The following is a 20,221-nucleotide window of genomic DNA, read 5'->3' as shown; positions in this document are numbered from 1 at the left end:
CAAGAAATGCGTTAGCTGAGGGTTCTGGTTTACTACCCTAGACACAAAGAGGGGGTCGATCGCAGGAGCCTGTGAGAAAGTGTTTCCCTTGCCCGGGAATCACGCTGCCTGTACACAACACACCACTAACACAAACCTGCATCCCAGCGCCAAACTTGCTCGCTCTCCCTACTTCCTGAGAGGCTCAGGCTGGACCTCAAAAGCTTCTAATTCCTGTAGGACACAAGCCCTGAACTTCTTGTCTACAAGGCCCGGCAGGAGACCAAACACATATCCTGGCAAGGCCGGGCAAGAGTCCTCGAGGGATGGGAGAGAGACCCCGGGCACAGGAAGCGCCCCTGAGGCAGTTTAGCCTTGGGCAGGCCACCTCATTGCCCTGACTGCTCTCAGACAGGGAGGATTCCTGCCAACGGCAGCTCCAGAAGGCAGCAGTGTGTTGTCCAGTCTGCAGCCTCTAGGAGAGTAGGTGTCTCCACTCTGGACAGCTCCCAAGATGCATGGTGTTGAGCACGGAAGAACTGGGTCCAGCGGTCCCCAACCTTTTTGGCACCAGGGACCGGTTTCATGGAAGGCAAATTTTCCACGGACGGCGGTGGGCTGGGGGATGGTTCAGGTGGTAATGTGAGTGATGGGGAGCGGCAGATGAAGCTTTGCTTGCTTACCTGCCGCTCACCTCCTGCTGTGCGGCCCGATTCCTAACAGGCCGCGGACTGGTAGCGGTCTGCGGCCCAGGGGTTGGGTACCCCTGGTCTAGAGAGTGGCAGTCTGTTGTCAACTCTACCACTGCCTAGAGTCACTCTAATCTCAGACTGGAAAAGGCCCAGAACTCGCCCAAGCCTGGGCGACTGTGGATTCTGTGAAGTGATGGGCCTCCCAGCTTCCTAAGTCTCGGTCTCCTAGCCCTTCTTGGTCCAGCAGCCCTTCTCAACCAGAATTGCAGAAGAGTATTAAGCCCCATGTCCTAAAGCACCCACTGCATGTACTGAATTAACACCTTTCCTATGCATCTAGAAAGGTACTTTCTATGTACTCTCCAGCCTTGCTCAGTAGAGGACAGTGAGAGAATTAAGCCCTACCAAAAATGATTTCAGGGGTTATCTCCTCAACTCTTCCAAGGTTGGCACACTCTGCAGGTCCACTCCTGATGGACTCCCAGGGCAAGTTCAAGATAGCCTTTTTTTTTTTTTTTAAATAAATCAATTTATTTATTTTTGGCTGCACTGGGTCTTCGTTGCTCTGTGCGGGCTTTTCTCTAGTTGTGGTGAGCGGGGGCTACTCTTTTTTTTTTTTTTTTTTTTTTGTGGTACGCGGGCCTCTCACTGCTGTGGCCTCTCCCGTTGCGGAGCACAGGCTCCGGACGTGCAGGCCCAGCAGCCATGGTTCACGGGCCCAGCCGCTCCACGGCATGTGGGATCCTCCAGGACCGGGGCACGAACCCGTGTCCCCTGCATCGGCAGGCAGACTCTCAACCACTGCGCCACCAGGGAAGCCCGGGGGGCTACTCTTTGTTGCAGTGCTCAGGCTTCTCATTGTGGTGGCTTCTCTTGTTGCGGAGCACAGGCTCTAGGCGCGTGGGCTTCAGTAGTTGTGGCACGTGGGCTCAGTAGTTGTGGCACATGGGCTTAGTTGCTCCATGGCATGTGGGATCTCCCCAGACCAGGGATCGAACCCGTGTCCCCTACATTGGCAGGCGGATTCTTAACCACTGTACCACGAAGGAAGTCCTGAAGATACCCTTAAAGACTCCAAAGCTTGAGCCCAAGCTTCATACCATAAGGCAACTGCCCAGACCATTTGGGATCCCAGAGTCCTCAGCTTTCTTTCGTGGTTTTCCCTACTGCCAGGGCCTGGACAGTTTAAGAGGCTTATTTACATATATATGGACAAGTGATCTTCAACACAGGTTCAAAGTCAATTCAGTAGAAAAAGGAGAATCTTTTCAACAAATGATGCTAGAAAAATTGGATATACATATGTAAAAAAAAAAAGCAAAAAAGTTTCATCCTACATATATCATATAAAAAATTAACTAAAAATGGATCATGGATGTAACAATAAAAACGAACTTAAAATTCTAACACTTCTAGAAGAAAGCATAAGAGCAATCCTTTATGACCTTGTTTTAGGCAAATATTTCTCAGATACAATACCACAAGCATGATCCATAAGAGAACAAACTGATAAACTGGACTTCATCAAAATTTAAAACTTCTTTAAAAGATGACAAACAAGCCCAGACTGGAAGAAAACACAGGCAAATCATTTATCTGATAAAGGACTTGAATCCAGATTACATAAAGAACACTCAAACTCAATAATGACATACAACCCAATTAATAGCTTCAATAGTCACTTTGGAGAGGCCATATAAATGGCAAAAAAACACATAAAAAGATGCTTAGTGGGACTTCCATGGTGGTCCAGTGATTAAGACTCCACACTTCTACTGCAGGGGGCACGAGTTCGATCCCTGTTTGGGGAACTAAGATCCCACATGTTCCACAGTGCGGCCAAAAAATAAATTAATTGAAAAAAAAAAAAGATGCTTAGTAACCTGCACATTAAAACCACACTGAGATACCACATCACCCCCACTAGGATGGGTGTAATCAAAAAGACAGACAGTACTGAATGACGGAGATGATGTGAAGGAACTGGAACCCTCACATGCTGCTGGGGTGGATATAAAATGGTATAACCACTTTAGAAAACAGTTGGTATTTTTTTAAGAAGTTAAATATATATGGGACCATATGATCCAGGTATTCCATTCCTAGGTATTTATTTACCAAGCAAAATGAAAGCACATGATAATACAAAGACTTACATGCAGATGTTCATGGCAGCCCTGTTTGTAAATAGCCCCAAACTGGAAACAACCCAAGTTTTAAACAAGTATATAGATATACTATGTTATACAGCAGAATGCTACTCAGCAATAGAGCTGATAAACATGATACTCATGATGAATCTCAAAATAATTAAGCTGAGTGAAAGAAGCCAGTCAAACGAAAGAGGCCTGTAGGATTCCATTCATATAAAATTCTAGAAAATGCCAACTCATCTTTAGTGACAGAAAGCAGATTAGTTGTTACCTGGGGATGGGGGAAGGATGCAAAAGGGCACAAGGAAACGTTCATGGTAGTAGGTGATGGATATGTTTCTCATCTTGATTGTGGCATAGTTTCATTGGTATACACGTCAAAACTTATCAAATGGTATGCTTTAAATATGTGTCGTTTATATATTTCAGTCATAAATTTGTTTTTGACAAATGTTGAATTTGACCCCAAAACATACTGGAATATATTTCTGAGGGTCTAATTAAGCAGAACTAATTGGTGAGCACCTGTGGGTGTCAGGGGAGCAGGCAGGGTTGAAGCACAAAGCATGTGCTTCCACAGACATGCGCATGCCTCAGGCAACTAGAAAATGGACAAGGACAAAGTGCATCCTTAGGATGCTCCCCCACCTGGGGAAGAATATGGTTGGCATAACCTGGCCCAGCCCAGTGCTTCTGAAAGTCTAATATCCATATGAACAGCCTGGGGTCTAATTAGCATACAGATTCTGATTCAAGGCTCTGCATTTCTAACAAGCCGTTGGACCTCTCTGGGTGGGTGGCCAGGGCCAGGTGGTCTGCCCTCAGTTTATCTCATCCAGGCAGATTCAGTGTCATTTGTAAGCATTCAGATAACTAATGCCAGCACAACACAGTACATGAGGTGCTTTTCTCTTGCAGCCTAAAAAAATGTAGGGAAGAGGCACTCTCAGGGGGGCTGCTGTTACAACGGCAGGTGAGCAATACGAAGGCCACGTAAGCATGTGAAACTCTGACCCTTCTGAACCTCCCACATGTTGTCGTTTAGTTAAATGGATGAACTACTTCCTGGACCCTCTCTTTTAAAAAATGGAATCATCAGACTCATATTAGACAAAGGTTAATCTTTCTCTTGCATCTCTGTTGACAACAACCATGCAGAAGAACAGCTACTTTACTCTCTCAGGGCCCTGAAAATAAAGGAATTCTTTCAAGTGTTTCAATTATCCCACCGAGGTAGGCAATACTTTCTTCAGGGTTTGTTTGTCTAAACTGATGATGGGGGCTTCCCTGGTGGCTCAGTGGTTAAAGAACCTGCCTGCCAACGCAGGGGAAAACGGGTTCGAGTCCTGATCTGGGAAGATCCCACATGGTGCAGAGCAACTAAGCCCGTGAGCCACAACTACTGAGCCTGCGCTCTAGAGCCCCCGAGCCACAACTACTGAAGCCCACGTGCCTAGAGCCCATGCTCCGCAACGAGAAGCCACCGCAATGAGAAGCCCACGCACCACAATCAAGAGTAACCCCTGCTCGCCGCAACTAGAGAAAGCCCGAAAGCAGCAACGAAGACCCAATGCAGCAAAAATAAATAAATAAAATAAATAAATTTATAAACTGATGATGGGTCAGAGGCCCCTGGCCCTCCTACCCCACCCCCCAACCCTGCCAAAAAACTTCCCAAGAGCAGAGGACCAGGGGCCTGCTGGGCTGGGGCGAGCCTGCCACCTGCCCCTCTCCCTCATGGGGTCTCCTCCCTGAGCTATCCCCATCCTCATCACACTGTACGATGGTTACATGATGGGACCAGGTCCTTCCTGAGTCCATCCCTAGTGCCCTGCAAAGTGCCTGGGACAGAGAAGAGCTCACTGAATGTTTGTTAAGCAGGGTAAAGTGTCTACCACCCTCAAATACATGCTTAAGAAAAAGAACCTGTTCAGAGAGGCCACTAGCTTAATGAATAACATGAGTGTAGGGAGGTATAAAGGAGCGGATAGGTCCTCTGCATGACCTTTCATGCTTCATGCTTCATGCTTCCTGTGTGTAACTCAGGGATATATCATGGTACCTGTCTCTGGGTACCAGGGTAGCTATGATGACCTAATGAGATAATGTATATGAAGCACTGAGCCTGTGTCTGAATCAGTAAGTGCTTAATAAATATTTACTGCTTTAGTATGATTATTATTAAACCACGCTCTTCCCAAGCTGCAGCAGTGACCATACTATGGGCCTTTTATTGAACTAGTTGTAAAGATTACTCTCAACCAGTAAATAAGAGAAGAACTTTCCTACAGTGCAGCAGCGTAAGTCACTCACGGAAGGCATTCTTAGAGGTCTGCTTGCTGTAAAGACTGGGGCTGGGAGGAGTACAGGAAGGACAGCTGAGCTCAAGGTGGGGCTTTAAGCTCTTTTCAGTTCTGTAGTTCTGCTATCTGGCAGAAAGCAGAGGATAATTTTAAAAAGGAAGGAAGAGGGACTTCCCTGGTGGTCCAGTGGTTAAGAATCTGCCTTCCCCAAGAAGCACATGAAAAGCTGCTCAGCATCACTAATCATTAGAGAAATGCAAATCAAAACTACAATGAGATATCACCTCACACCAGTCAGAATGGCCATCATCAGAAAATCTACAAACAACAAATGCTGAAGAGGGTGTGGAGAAAAGGGAACCCTCTTGCACTGTTGGTGGGAATGTAAATTGATACAGCCACTATGGAGAACAGTATGGAGGTTCCTTAAAAAACTAAAAATAGAACTACCATATGACCTAGCAATCCCACTACTGGGCATATACCTGAGTAAACCATAATTCAAAGAGTCATGTACCACAATGTTCATTGCAGCACTATTTACAACAGCCAGGACATGGAAGCAACCTAAGTGCTCATCGACAGACGAATGGATAAAGAAGATGTGGCACAGATATGCAATGGAATATTACTCAGCCGTAAAAAGGAATGAAATTGGGTCATTTGTAGAAACGTGGATGGATCTAGAGACTGTCATACAGAGTGAAGTTAAGTCAGAAAGAGAAAAACAAATATCATATATTAATGCATATATGTGGAACCTAGAAAAATGGTACAGATGAACTGGTTTGCAGGGCAGAAATAGAAACACAGATGTAGAGAACAAACATATGGACACCAAGGGGGGAAAGTGGCTGGGGGTGGTGGTGGTGGTGGGGTGAATTGGGATATTGGGATTGACATATATACACTAATATGTATAAAATGAATAACTAATAAGAACCTGCTGTATAAAACATAAATAAAATAAAATTCAAAAATTCAAAAAAAAATTTATAAAACAAAAAACCGAATCCGCCTTCCAATCCAGGGGATGCGGGTTCAATCCCTGGTTGGGAAATTAAGATCCCACATGCCGCAGGGCAACTGAGCCCTCGTGCCACAAGTAGAGAGGCTGCGCACCACAACAAAGATCCCGAGTGCTGCAACTAAGACCTGACGCAGCCAAAAATAAATAAATAAAATAAATTAATATTAAAAAAAAAGAAAACTTAAAAAAAATTAAAATAAATAAAAAGGAAGAAAGAAAGGAAAGAAAGAAACCACATAAACATACATCAGAAACTTGGAGAAAGAAAGGGATGGAGATGGTTGAAAATCTTTACTCCTGACACAGTGTGTTTAGAACTGTGGGTTTACACGTGACCCATTACTAAATGATGACATTGATTTGATGGGTCAAGACCAGCATAAAAGAGGGAGGGGAGAATTCCTTGGCAGTCCAGTGGTTAGGGCTCCACGCTTCTACGGCAGGGGGCACGGGTTCAATCCCTGGTTGGGGAACTAAGATCCTGCATGCCGCGCAGTGCAGCCAAAAAAACAAAAACGAAAAAAGAAAGAGGGAGGGAAGGAGGAAGTATGAAAGAGAGACAGGAAAGAAAGAAAAAAGGAAAACAGAATAGAAAATATCAGAGGGCATTTCACACAGTAAGTAAATTCAAGAAGTTTTGTTCTATTGCTCTGTGTCTATGTATTTACATACAAATCCATATATGTGAACCAGATGGCTCTATATGATGAATTTATAACTGTGGGTCACTGTTGAAAAGCACTGCCCTAATAAATTCAAATTGCCTTACTTGCTAATTCCTATAGACTGTAATTTTTCAGTAAGGATCATCTCAGTGTGGCAGGGAGAGCTCATGTATGGGTTGATCCCACCATGAACTCTGTAAGTCCTGCGCCGCATCTTGGGGGCTTTGTTCACCTGGATGTGCTCAATGACCAGAGAATCTACATCTAAGCCCTTAAGTTCAGCATTACTCTCTGAATTTTTGAGCATGTGCAGTGAAAATTCAGCACTCTTTTTGGGCCACCGACCCTGCATCCAGCCCCACTGTTTGGCCTGGGCACACCTACCAACTCCACCATTGTAACGAAGGAATGGCACACATTGCTCCTTTAAAGTGACATCCTTCAGATGCTTGGTGGCTTTCGGATATGCGTACCCTTAGTGGCCTGGGCAGTTTCACAAGTGCTCTTAAAGTGAATACGAAGATCTGAACCTCTTGACTTGCATGATTTTGTGGGGTTTTCTGGGTCAAGTGAATAGTGAACCATTTTTAGAGGTTACCTCAGGCCGCTTACCGGAAAAGGAAAAAGCACTCACCATTAAAGTTTATTACACCAAAATAATTTTGGAGGTGCCATGGATCATAAGATTTCCGTGAGGTTTTACCAATATAGAGTAATTTGAGTGTGTAATGCCAATCATTAAAAAAAAAACATAATTACATTACAACTGATTTTGGAAAGGGGCAAAGGCTTTGTAACAAGCAGTTCCACTAATACATTTAAATAAGATTCCATGCAGAGAAAGATCACCAGAAACTCACATGCCATACAGTAACAGTACACGTTCTAGGGGGGATCTGCCCTTATTAACACTCAGAGTAGAAAATAAGCGCAGGGACAAGTTTCTGGGTGAACTATCTGAACAAAACAAACAGTAGTCGTTTGACTCCAGCACATTCCTACGGCAAGAGAAGAGCAGAGTGTATCAGAACTGGAGGGCCCCCACAGCTCTCAATAGCCTCATTAATAAAAATATTTCAGTTTCTACCAAGCGTCTTAGAAACCACTGCCATCAATACAAACATTTTTGGCTAAGTTGCTTGAATAAAAAATTAAGGTAGAGTCCCAGCAGAGGGCAACATTCCTCACTCCCAGAGACCTTGGATACACAATTCAACACAAAGCATGACACAAGCACCAAAGAGAAGGTTCTTAGATATCCCCACACTGGTGTCCTGTCAACTCAGTGCTCCAATTAATTCCACAAATGCTGCCAAGGCACGATGGGCTGGCTGCATTTGCTGCTGCTGATAAAATCTCTGCTCAGCTGTCTAGGAGTATCAAGAAATCTTTAAATCTGTGCTACTTGGCACTGGTGTCTGGCTGACACCGTTCCCAATTCTCTGAGGCTCATCTTCCAACCATATGTGAACTCTGCTGCACAGCTCAGGCTCTGCAGTGCCAGCATCTCTACTGGATCCGATCCGTACATTTCATTCTAACACTAGCACCCTTAGACTCAAGCGGGAATGCCCAATCTCTTGGCTGGAGAGTCTGACTGATCAAAAACAGGTTGATGTAAGGTTACGGATGTGTCCATGCCCAGTGACATCTTCGGGACTGGGTCACCATGGAGATGCTCCGAGTCCTGAGTCTTCCTCAAGACTCCAAATCCAAGAGCAGTCACTGAATTCAGTTCAACGAATGATGAGTGGCTAAATGGTGCCCAGTCAGCTAAGTGGAACACCAAGAAAGCAGCATGCCTTCAGAGGAGTAGGGAGTTGAGAATTAATGTGGCATCAAGGGCAGACCATGAAAAAGGGCTCCTAGGGGGCTGGCATCACCACCCACCTCCAAATAATCGAGACGGGGTGATGCTTTTCATTTTTAACAGAATATTTATCTTCATCATCATCATCATCATTAAATGACCAGATGTAGTTACAATAAGGAATGGAAGAGCTTTCTACCACACAGAGTCAGTAAACAAACATTACTGAGTGCCCAGCATCTGTCAGGTACTGTGCAAGGCCCTGGGGACACAGGGAACAAGCCCGTCTCTGCCCTCATGGCTTTTATCCTTTGGGTTATCCTTTATACTGCTGACACTGTGTGGTGAGGATGGAGAATGTGTTATCATGCCTGAAAAAATAACAATCTGGGGAGATAAAGCAACTTATAGGAAGGGAGAAGAGAAAGACCATAGGGATGGCAAAATATCAGGGCAGGGCATCCCCAGAGGCTCCTCACAGCATCTTACAAATACCCCACAGTGCTCAGGGCCACCAGTGTTTTAAGTGCACAGTTCCAAATCAAGCAGGCTTGGTAGTGGTAGCTTCTCTGAGCCTCATTAAAATGGGAATGGCCACGGTACCTATCTGCTAGGGCTGCTGTGGAAATGACTATGAATCTCCAGCTGGGACCACAGTGAATGGCACCTAGGAGGTGTCCAGTACATTTGCACTGAGCGCATGAGATGGCAGTTCCATTCTCCAATTGAAAACCAAACTGCAATGACACTTTAGGATTAAAAACAAACATAGAAACAAAGAACCCCAGGAGAACAAGGCTAACTTCTGCCTGGCACAGGGCTCTTGAATATCACCCCCAGTTCCATGAACAAAAAGATGATCAGCAATAAAAACGCTGGCTACTCACCTCCCACATCTGCTGTATTTGGCTATCATGCCTTTCCCAGCAGAGGCGCCAAATATGTCTTTATGCAGCCTTTTGTTAGATTTTTTGAGGGAGGTTTTATTTTTCTCCTAAGCATTGTACTAAATGTCACTCATATCAGGCCATCAGCACCGATGGGAGTTTGAATGTGACAGACCTTTAGCATCAGGGCTACCACTCAACTCCTCCCCCCTCGCCCTCACCCCCCTTCCTTGGGGTCAAAGGAGAAGACGGAAGGTGCTCAGAATCAAGGGCGCTCAGGCCGGGGGCGTCCAGGAGGGCATCAGGTGGCCTCTCTTGGCAATTCCATGCCATTTTCCTTGTGATAAACATGGAGGGAGGCAGCTGAATACTGACCGTAAGGGGTGGTAGTTGGAGATGGGGGTTGGGGAGCAGTAAATAAACAGTTTTGAAGGCTGACGTAGGGCAGGCCCCGTGCTGGGCTCCTTCCAGGGGTTGTCTCAGTCCACACAAGGAACCAGTGAGGAAGCAGTGTCACCCCTCATCACCGTGGAGGGACCTGAGTTTGGGAGGTCACAGAATTGGCCAAAGGCTCCATGGTGAACTCCCCCTTATCTGACTCCAGTCTCCATTCATTCTGGAACTGACCATTCCTACGGGCTGGATCAGAGAAGGTGGGGCTCACCTCCTGGATACGGAGCAGGGAGCTGAGTGTTCCCAGTCACTCCTGACACCTCACACCAGGAACAAGGCTGCCCTACTGGCATCCTGGCACTTGACTTTAACTTATATGTCTGAGCTGGCTCTTCTCTCTGGGGGAGATGTTCTCTCATCACTGTTATACGGATTAAATGAAACAAGACAAGGAGTGGGGTTATTTGTCGGGTAGGGAGTCAACAGCTGTTAACGTACATCCTTTCCACTTTTTTGGTTTATTGCTTGTTTCAGCCTCTGTTCCTCCCTCTTACCCTGTGATGAAAGTGCTTAAGATAGTCGTATATACTCCCTGCTTCCACTCTCCCACTTCCTCCTTCCCCACCACACATGTAAGACGGATCAGAGAAAACCCAGGGAGAGAAGGATAAAGGGCTATCCACTCTAAATTAGGACTAGTACCATTTTGAAAAATCAACACATGCTATAATTTCATAAAACCAATGGATTGTTCTAAAGCCCCCAGGGTTCGGAGGCTACTGATTTACTGACATATCAGCTTATACAAACTTTTAAAAGGAAGCACTGCCTTGACTTCACATGACACCATTCTACAAGGAGCTCAAGAATTTCAAAAGGTTTACACTTACACATACATATACTTTTTACAGAACAGGAAGGGAGCAGGGCTATCAACCTCACGTTATCTACACTAAGGGAAATAAACAAAGCTAACAGCACTCCCCAAATAAAACCTAGGACTTAAAGTGTCTTTTCTACTCCAAAATCTAATGCGTTACAGCTGCCTGCTGTATCCAATCCATTGAAAAGTAAACATAGGGGACTTCCCTGGTAGTGCAGTGGCTGGGAGTCCGCCTGCCAATGCAGGGAACACAGGTGGGATCCTGGTCCGGGAGGATCCCACATGCCGCGGAGCGGCTGAGCCCGTGCGCCACAACTACTGAAGCCCATGCTCTGCAGCAGGGGAGGCCACCGCAATGAGAGGCCCGCACACCGTGATGAGGGGTGGACCCCGCTCACCACAACTGGAGAGGGCCCACGTGCAGCAACGAAGACCCAACGCAGCCAAAAATAAATAAAATAAATAAATAAATTTTAAAAAAGTAAACATAGATGACCAATTAGAATATGTAAATTGGACAAGTCATATTAGAAATATTCAAATATATATTGGTTCCCTTTTCTCCAAACATGTCAGAATTCCTGCATGCTGCTAAAGCTCCAGCCAGACAAAGCTTACTGCCTCACCAGATCTAGAAGAGCATCTGCAACCTTCAAATCATTTCTGTGATGCTCAGGGAAATCCTTCCACTGTGAACCTCAACGGACCTTTCCCCAATGCAGGACCTTTCCTGACTTGCTTCATACACTGAAGGATTCAACTAAAATATAAATCATAAGAACCTTCTCCTTCCCCTTCTATCCCCAGAAGACGAAGATGCTCCCTCCTCTACGATGCCAATAAAATGTGTTGGATGAAAGGATGAAGAGTGACACCATTTGTGCAGTGAGGCAATGGGGCCAACCTGGGCTCTCCACAAAGGCCACAAACCAGCCTACACATGATCAAAATTCCTTCTTTTTTCTTTTTTTTTTTTTTTTTTTTGCGGTACACGGGCCTCTCACTGTTGTGGCCTCTCCCGTTGCAGAGCACAGGCTCCGGACGCGCAGGTGCAGTGGCCATGGCTCATGGGCCCAGCCACTCCGCGGCATGTGGGATCTTTCTGGACTAGGGCAGGAACCCGTGTCCCCTGCATCGGCAGGCGGACTCTCAACCACTGCGCCACCAGGAAAGCCCCAGAATTCCTTCTTGATGCAAGAGCTGGCTGTTCCTTGCTGTGGTGAATTGTTTACAAAAATGGCCATCATAGTTCCCCTGTCCTTGTGTGGAAATCTCTTTGCAACGTGACTTTGTTGCTCCCACCATCGGGAGGTGGTGTCTTATTTTTCCACCCCTTGATCTAGATTTGGCCACATGACTGGCTTTGACTGGTGGCCCATGAGCAAATGTGTCGAAAGCAGAGGCATCAAAAGTGTTTGCTCCCCAGAGTTTGCTCTCCTCGTTTCTCCTTGGAACTCTTCCAGGTATGTGAGTAAGCGTGGACTAGCCTCCTCCTCGTAGTGGGTGAGGAAGTGCGTAAAGGGAAGCTGGAGTCACTCCACCAGCCCAGGTGAGGCCTGGATACAGGAGTGAGGTCCTCCCTTACCATCTGGCCCCAACCACATCAGGCCAAACCAGAGGAAGTACCAGCTTCCTCAAAGAACTGAATAAAACAGTGGTTATTTTAAGACGGCTAAGTTTTGGGATGGTTTGTCACAGCAAAGGTGAACCAATACACTCAACTTTGTGCTCCATTTCTTGAACTCAAGCTTTACTTGTAAACGTGAAAGAGTTTGCAGAATTGATCATAAGCAGAATTTAACATGACACACAGAAGACATTTCCTGGAGCTCCTTCAGGGACATACCATAGTGCTTCTCAAACTTCTCAACCCTTTCAGAATAACCTCGAGGAGCCTAACCCTTAGAATCACTCACAGAAGGGCACGAGGTTTACGGATATGGATATGGATGGTCCCTGTGGCACTATATGTAATGACATAAAAGTTCCTATATACCAATCGTTAGGGAAAAGGATAATAAATTATGGTTTAAAATAAAGCATTTTTTAAAAAGCAGATGGGTAAAGGTTTTTCAAACAAGCTACTGGACTAACCATCTTGTAGCTTCATTGGCCACAGCAGGCACCTCTCCAGTCAGGAATCTGAGTTTGCATCTACAGTCAATACTTACTGCACTGGAAACTGCCATCCACACACTTTCCCTAGAGTCCCAAGGTATGCAGCAAGTGGCTGGTTTAGGCAGCCAGAGTCAAGGGTGGGGTATTTTAAATTAATCCTTCATCAAAAAATGCTCATACAGGTATAAGAAAATTCAACTATTTTTCTGGATATTATGGATTTTCTAAAATGTATTGCTGGAGTACTCAAGATAGTCAAAAAGCGGAAAAAGGGCTTCCCTGGTGGCGCAGTGGTTGGGAGTCTGCCTATCGATGCAGGGGACACGGGTCCGTGCCCCGGTCTGGGAAGATCCCACATGCCGTGGAGCGGCTGGGCCCGTAAGCCATGGCCGCTGAGCCTGCGCGTCCGGAGCCTGTGCTCCGCAACGGGAGAGGCCACGGCAGTGAGAGGCCCGCGTACCGCAAAAAAAAAAAAAAAAGTGGAAACAACCCAAATGTCCATCAACTGATGAATGATAAACAAAATGTGATATATTCACACCATGAAATATTATTTGGCCATAAAAAGAATGAAGAACTGATACATGCTTCAGCAAGGATAAAGTTTAAAAGAAGCCAGATACACTGGATTCCAACCAGACTCACTCTTCAGGAACCATGACTATATCCTCCTCCTCCACAGCTAACACTGATGACTTGAAAAAAAGACTGGAGAGAATAAAGAGCAGTCGCAAATGAAGCCGCCCCACTCCCCTGGCGCCCTGCAGCTTTAGTTTACTAAACTAGGAGTCTCATAGTTCAAGTGGCCTTGGCAGGCCTAGTGTACACAAACTGGTTGTATGTATCATACCGTGGACCTGGGGGAGGAGTCGTTGTGGCACAAGTCTTTGCACATCCTCCGCTTCTCCCCGCCAGCATCCTGCCTCTCTAGAAGCCTGTCTGTGTCTTAGTTCAGTGTACAGACCTGTACACAGCTGTGCCCTTCTCTCAGCTCAGACTAGGTTCCATATCCCTTTTCTTTTCTTTTTAATTGCTCATTTGTAAAGTTGTCCTAATCTTTCCTAGCTTTTAACTATTAGAAACGCTTTACTAGTTTTCCTTTGAGTTTGTGAGCTCTTCTCCTTGTAGCCCTGAAGGGTCACTGTATTCTCTATGAATGCATGGCATGATACAACTAATTTAAGTGTCTTTTGTAAATAAAGTTTGCATTAACTATAAAAAAAAAAAAAGAAGCCAGATACAAAAGGCCACATAGTCTATGATTCCATTTATATGAAATGTCCAGAATAGGCAAATCCATAGAGACAAAAAGCAGATCAGTGGTTGCCAAGAGCTACAGGAGCGGTGGATGGGGAGTGACTGCTTAACTGGGCACAAGATTTCTTTGTGGGGTGATGAAAATGTTCTAAAATTTATCATAGTAATGGTTGTACAACTCTCCGAATCTACTAAAAACCACTGACTTGAACAATTTAAACTGGTGAATTGTATAGTATGTGAATTATATCTCAATAGAGCTGTTTGGAAAAAAATTCCAAATGAATAAATAAATGAATGTATCCCTCAATGTTCCATGATGTGGCATGCAGATCAGTCCTCATTCTAATGTAATATTAACTTGCATATTGAAATCCTGGTGAAAATCTTAATCACATCACTTTACTAAATTTCTAAAACCTATCAATTCCCAATTTATTTAGATCTGGGGTAGCATCTAATAGAGGAGAATTAAAACAAACCAGTAACAACCCAGAGTCCCAGGCTGATACCCCATGGTGTACTGGCTAATGATGATGAACTCTGAAACGTGGGCTCTATTGAACAGACGTGCAGAAGCTGAAATGCCTATCTGGGTCCCTCATGGAGCACGCGCGCATGTGTGTGTGTGAGTGGTGAGTGGCTGCATTGGAGAGCTTGGGAAAACGTTCTTCTAAGTGTTTAAGGTGTGATCTGCCCGTCTATGGAGAGGCTCTGTTGACCAGGCATTCTGGGCCAGACACCTCATCTCCCAAACTCCCCTCCCTCCTCAGTCTTAACTATTTTGTGTACCTGTCTTGTCTCCCATCTGGACTCCAGGCTACTAGAGGGGACCATTGTGTCCAGTTCCATTTTCTCTCTCTCAGAACTTAGCAAAGTTCAATATAATCAACAGGTGATTAAGAAATAAAGCCAATTCATAAAATAGGTAGGTTAGGGGTCACAGGCATGTTATAAAATAATTGGTCTCTTTACAAAAAGATTCATTGAACAAGCTCCCCTAATAGATACAAAAGATGGATCTGATTTAGGAAAAGACCTGCTAAGCCTCACCTTCTCCAGGAATCCAGGTAAGGTGTGCACTGTGTGAAGTGTGGTAGGCTTTCACTAACAGTCCTTGCTATCAACAAGTTCCTACTTTCCCTGTGAGCCCTCACCTCGGGAATCAGCCGCCGCCTCTTCACGCTTGGGACGGAGTCCGGCGGGCCCTCGCCGCCCGGCTGCTTTCTCTTGCTGGAGTCCTGGAGGCCAGTGAAGACGGTGTCCAGAGCGTGCTTCTCGGAGGGCCTGGAATTCACTGAGCAGTCCAGGGCAGCATCTTCGGCCTCTGTCTCCACTTTCACAGTGTTATTTTTTAGAACTGTGGCAGAGAAGAAATAGGGCTCAGCAGGGAGACCACCTGGCGGCGCTGGGATTAGCAGGGTCCCCTGAGCGGCAGGTTGTATGCAGCCGCCCTTTGATACTATCACTCAGATGACAACATCTGAGTAACAGATCACAATAAAACTGGCTTTCCAATCAAGCAATCTGTATCTCACCACACTAGTGCTATACAATGATACCATGTTCCAAGCACATTTTGTTCAAAACAGGTTTTAAAGTCTTTTCTCAGGGGAGGGAGAGGAGATGGAAAGAGAGAAACTACTCTTTTAAATGATGCTTTTAAAAAAGTAACTCTGGAAAGATACATAAAATACCACAGGTGTGAGTGGAGAAGGATGGGAGTCAGGGGTGAGAGGAGACTTTTCTTGAGTTTTCATCATGTATCTTTTAATATTTTTGAACCATGTAAATGTATCTAAAAAAAGTATTCAGTTAAAATATTTTTTAAAAAGAGGCTTTTCTTTTTTTACCTTCTTCTACATCTTCACCGAATTCAGTTGCATTCATCTTCTATTCCACTAAATGAAAAGACAAAGACAAAGTCTTGATTTATTGTTCACTTAAAAAATTTTACCCACCCATAAGAAATTCCCTTACCCTCCCAACCCTGGCTCCCGGTAATAGAAGGTTAAGCCGATGCGACTCTGCAACATCAAGGAAAACTTCATCTTCTTGTTTGCAGTCGCTCAGAAACAGCCAGGCCTCCTGTATGCCTGCTGGAGTGCTTCTCCAAGACTTTATATGGGCAGAATGTATCTTAAAGCATCAACTGAGAACCACTTACAGAACAAAAGGAACATATTTGAGAAAATCAAGTCTTACAAAAGACCTCAGTTTGGATGATCTGTTAGTCCCTGCCTTAAACATTCTAGCCACGAAATGAAAAGGCTGACAAAGGTCCACAGGAGGCTGTGGACTCTGTGGACCCGGTGAACCCGAGCTAAGGTCTTAGGTGGTCCAAAGAGACCTGTGCTGTCCACGACGGTAGCCACTAGTCACACATGGCTCCCGAGCAATTGGAATGTGGCCAGTGCAAATGGAGACATGCTGTAAGTTTAAGATACATGCTGGATTTCAAAGATTCAGCATAGTAAAAAGAATGTGAAATATCTCATTAATAATATATTGATTACATGTAAAAATGATATTTCAGATCTATTGGGCTAAATAAAATATTAACTTCATCTTTTTTTAATGTGGCTGCTAGAAAATTTAAAATTACATATGTAGGTTGCATTATATTTTTATTGGATGGTGCTGGTCTCACCCTTCCTTCAGAAGCAAGGAAGAGAAAGAGGCACTTTGGGTTCTTAAAGCTCCTGAGCCATATGATCTGGTCCAAACCGCTCTTTTTATTGATGAGGAAACATGGCAGGAGGCAGTGGCGGTGCCCTGTATGGGCTGCAGGGTCTGGGGCAGAGACAGCCCCCCATTCTCGCTGACCTAGCCAAAATGCAGTGGACACCATGGTTAAAAGCACCATTATGTCTTGGAGATCCCCCAGATTACGTAACAGCACGTCCGTAACTAGGATAAAGTATAAATGAAGCAGTAACATGGCAGAAGAACACACACGACAGCCTCTAGTGTTGGCATTGAGGAGCTGTGGTTCCCACAGCTGGCGAAGCTGCCCGCAAACCCTGAGTGCCCATTCCGGTTACGGGTCAGAGGGGGCAGGCTCTGGGGTATCTTTATGAAATTTCTATAAGGAGGACGGATGCCATCCACAAAGTTCAGTAAACCATTCACAGAGCAGCTGTGGAATGGTGCGTGGTCCCGTTTTAGACGGATGGATGGGGAGAGAGCAAGACTATGTCTAGGAGGGAGGGAGACGCAAGAGGGAAGAGATATGGGGACATATGTATACGTATAACTGATTCACTTTGTTATACAGCAGAAACTACACACCATTGTAAAGCAATTATACTCTAATAAAGATGTTTAAAAAAAAACCTCACTAATACAGCAACACTCATATAGTGCTATGACGTATGGCAGTATTCTCAGTCGTCACAGTTACTTCACGACAGGCACAATTGTTTTCATCCCTGTATTACTAATTTTCAAAGGAATGAATAAGAAATTTTAAGATTTGAAACTGAAATTAACTCCTACTTACTAAACTATCTCCTGTCTGAAAAACATAACATGCAGGTGAGACTGAGTGAAAATAAACAGTAAGTCAACTTCAAGGGGCCAAGAACTATTTTACCAGAGGTGAATTTCAGCAAAGACAATTTCCATTGTATTTCAAGGAAAGAAATCTCACGTTTGGGTGTCTCTGAGGGGCGGGAGTCCCAGGCAGGTTAGGTGAGCACCAGTACTCTTTTCAGACACCAAGGTTGGCCAGCGCTGGGTAGAAACTCAGGCCTGATTCACAGCCCAGACAGGGGGCTTCTCAAGGAGACGCAGGTGAGCCTCCCGCCCCGTCGCATAAGCCGTCTCCTCAAGTGAGAGGCTGCATTACAGCTGAGGAGGAATGAGTACAGGGTTGCTGGAGAGGGTATGGGGTACCGGACAAATCACGTTCCGAAGAGAAAAGGTGGGAAAGGGAGGAGACCGGGAAGGCGACTCGGTGCGCCAAAGCGTTTTCGCCGAACCACCACCAAGTGACCCTAGTGCAGGCAGTTTATAAGCTCACCCCGATTCTTGCGTCACAAAACGATGAGCGAAGGGCGCACACCCGAGCCACCTGCGGGGGGGAGGAGAGCCGGAGGGGGCTGGGCAGCCTCACGGAAGGGGCGGCCAGAGTGCGTCGGCCTTGGAAAACATTTCCGTGTCCATTTATGGACCAGCGACAGATGCTAGATTGGCCTAGAAGGAACCCAGGACGCAGTGTGGTGCGCCCCTTCCCTCCTAGCTGGCGAACAAGCCACGCTCATTGGGAAGCCGGGGAAGCCGGGGAAGGTTTCCCGTTTGCAAGGCCTGGAAAGCCAAGTGCCTGCGGCTCGTGTGGGGCGGAGCGAGATGAGGGTCCCCCGTTAACACCCACGGCCTGCGCACCTGGGGCCCGGCGCTGCCTGCCCACTTCGTGTGCGCCTTGATCTTACCCTGAGCTACTTCAATCCCAGCTGAATAAAAAAAACCGCGGGCGTACACCTTAAATATTTACAATTTTTATTTGTCAATTATACCTCAGTGAAGCTGGAAAATTATTTTTATATCATTTTGATTACAGAAATAAGATGTCTGACTATTGGAAGGGGGAGGAAGGGAACAGAGGGCAGGTACCTGACCAGTATAACACAGCTGTTTGGTGGCAGAACTGGATTCAAACCAAATCTGTGTGTATCTCCCGTCAGCCACCAGGAGAAGGAATAACAGAATCCTCATTCTTCTGTTAAGGTTCTTCTCATGAACACAGAGGCCAGTTTCCAGCCTTGGATCTCTCTGACCACTAGCAGCTGGAAATCTCCTTTCATCTCCGTGTCACTAGCAGGAAAATGAGGCTGCTCTGTGCTTATATAGAGTCCACTTCACAATACAGAAGTTTCTACAAGAGGGGTGGGATGTGTGGGTCACTTGCCGGCATCCCGAGCTGATGTAGACACAGCACATCAACACCGCCCCAGCTGGGTAGAAAGGGGATGGGTATCACACGTTGCTACCTCCATTTCCTGGTCATCTGCCCAGATGAAGGTCACAAGGTTGTTCATCCTGGGCGGACACTAAACACCCGGATGCCAAGCATGCCGCAGAAATTCCTTTCGCTTACACAACTATAGGTTATGTAGGAGCTACCAACTCTGCAGCACCCGCCCGCTGGGCTGCTAGGATTACAATCTCCTTTGCCTGCAGGACTTCCTAGAATTTATTTTAACATTCTCTCCTTCTCAAAACCCTCTTATTCCTCTCACCACGAATCTCGAATTGTGAGACAGTCTAACTATGCATCCACATGTCCCTGAAAATCAGCTTTTCCCCAAGGGGTGCCTGTTCCATGTCCCTGACCAATCCCAAGAGAAGATTTAAACGAGGGAAAGGGACGCGTGTCAAGGAGACACGTGTAGCTTGCCGCTGCCTCTAGTTAAAACACACAGCTTCTAAGACACGGGTGACCTATGGGAGGGTAACTCTCAAACAGGACCAATCTCCAGTGGTTAATCCAATAAGTGAAAATGCTTTTTGTCTGTTTTGAACCCAAATAGCCCAGGAAGCCTCAGGCTAAGTGACTGTCAGCGGTAAAGAAAGGTTTTAAATATCGTAGAGCTCGTAGGAGCATATATCATTTTATTATAATACCTAGTAGTCTCTATCTTTCTTCACAGGGCGAGATGACAGTGTTCAATTTTCCATGCAGGGCACATGGGTGGGGGGTGGGTGGGAAGCAGCTATCAGAAAACCTTCAGTTTTTACCAAAAGTGCAAAAGGAACGGTAATCCCGAATGTTTAAGATGCTTTAGACACTCAAACAACAAATTACAAGGATAAGTTGCTTTTAAATTGGCTACATAAATGCAGGACCTGGCAGGGCCACCTCGGGGCTTCCTGCTGCAGCAGTGGCTGGATCTGCCTCCTGCATTTCAGTGCGCCTGGCCCACAGCGGGAAGCAAGGGCGAAGCAAGACAAGGGGCCGGCCGAGCAGTGAGAACCAGTCACCGGCGCTTCGAAAGAACCAGTTCTAAGAGATGCCACAAAGTGGAAAAGCTGAAGACTGACAAATTATGG

At 45.7% G+C, this 20,221-nt stretch overlaps 1 protein-coding gene across 1 annotated transcript in view; it reads right to left on the bottom strand.

Moving 5' to 3' along the window:
- Window positions 1-20,221, bottom strand: part of BEND3 (BEN domain containing 3) — a 35,621-nt gene that overhangs the window by 5,805 nt on the left and 9,595 nt on the right. Inside the window, exons 2-3 of the mRNA XM_060115269.1 lie at window positions 16,024-16,071; window positions 15,328-15,530 (exon numbers count right to left, since the gene is read on the bottom strand). Coding sequence (XP_059971252.1) covers window positions 15,328-15,530; window positions 16,024-16,060 — 240 coding nt within the window. The 5' untranslated portion in view covers window positions 16,061-16,071. The remainder of the gene's footprint in view (window positions 1-15,327; window positions 15,531-16,023; window positions 16,072-20,221) is intronic.

Source organism: Mesoplodon densirostris, chromosome 12 (assembly GCF_025265405.1).
Source record: "Mesoplodon densirostris isolate mMesDen1 chromosome 12, mMesDen1 primary haplotype, whole genome shotgun sequence".
NCBI classification, from domain to species: domain Eukaryota; kingdom Metazoa; phylum Chordata; class Mammalia; order Artiodactyla; family Ziphiidae; genus Mesoplodon; species Mesoplodon densirostris.
The sequence above is the reverse complement of the archived record's forward strand: the minus strand, read 5'-3'. Positions and strand labels throughout refer to the sequence as shown.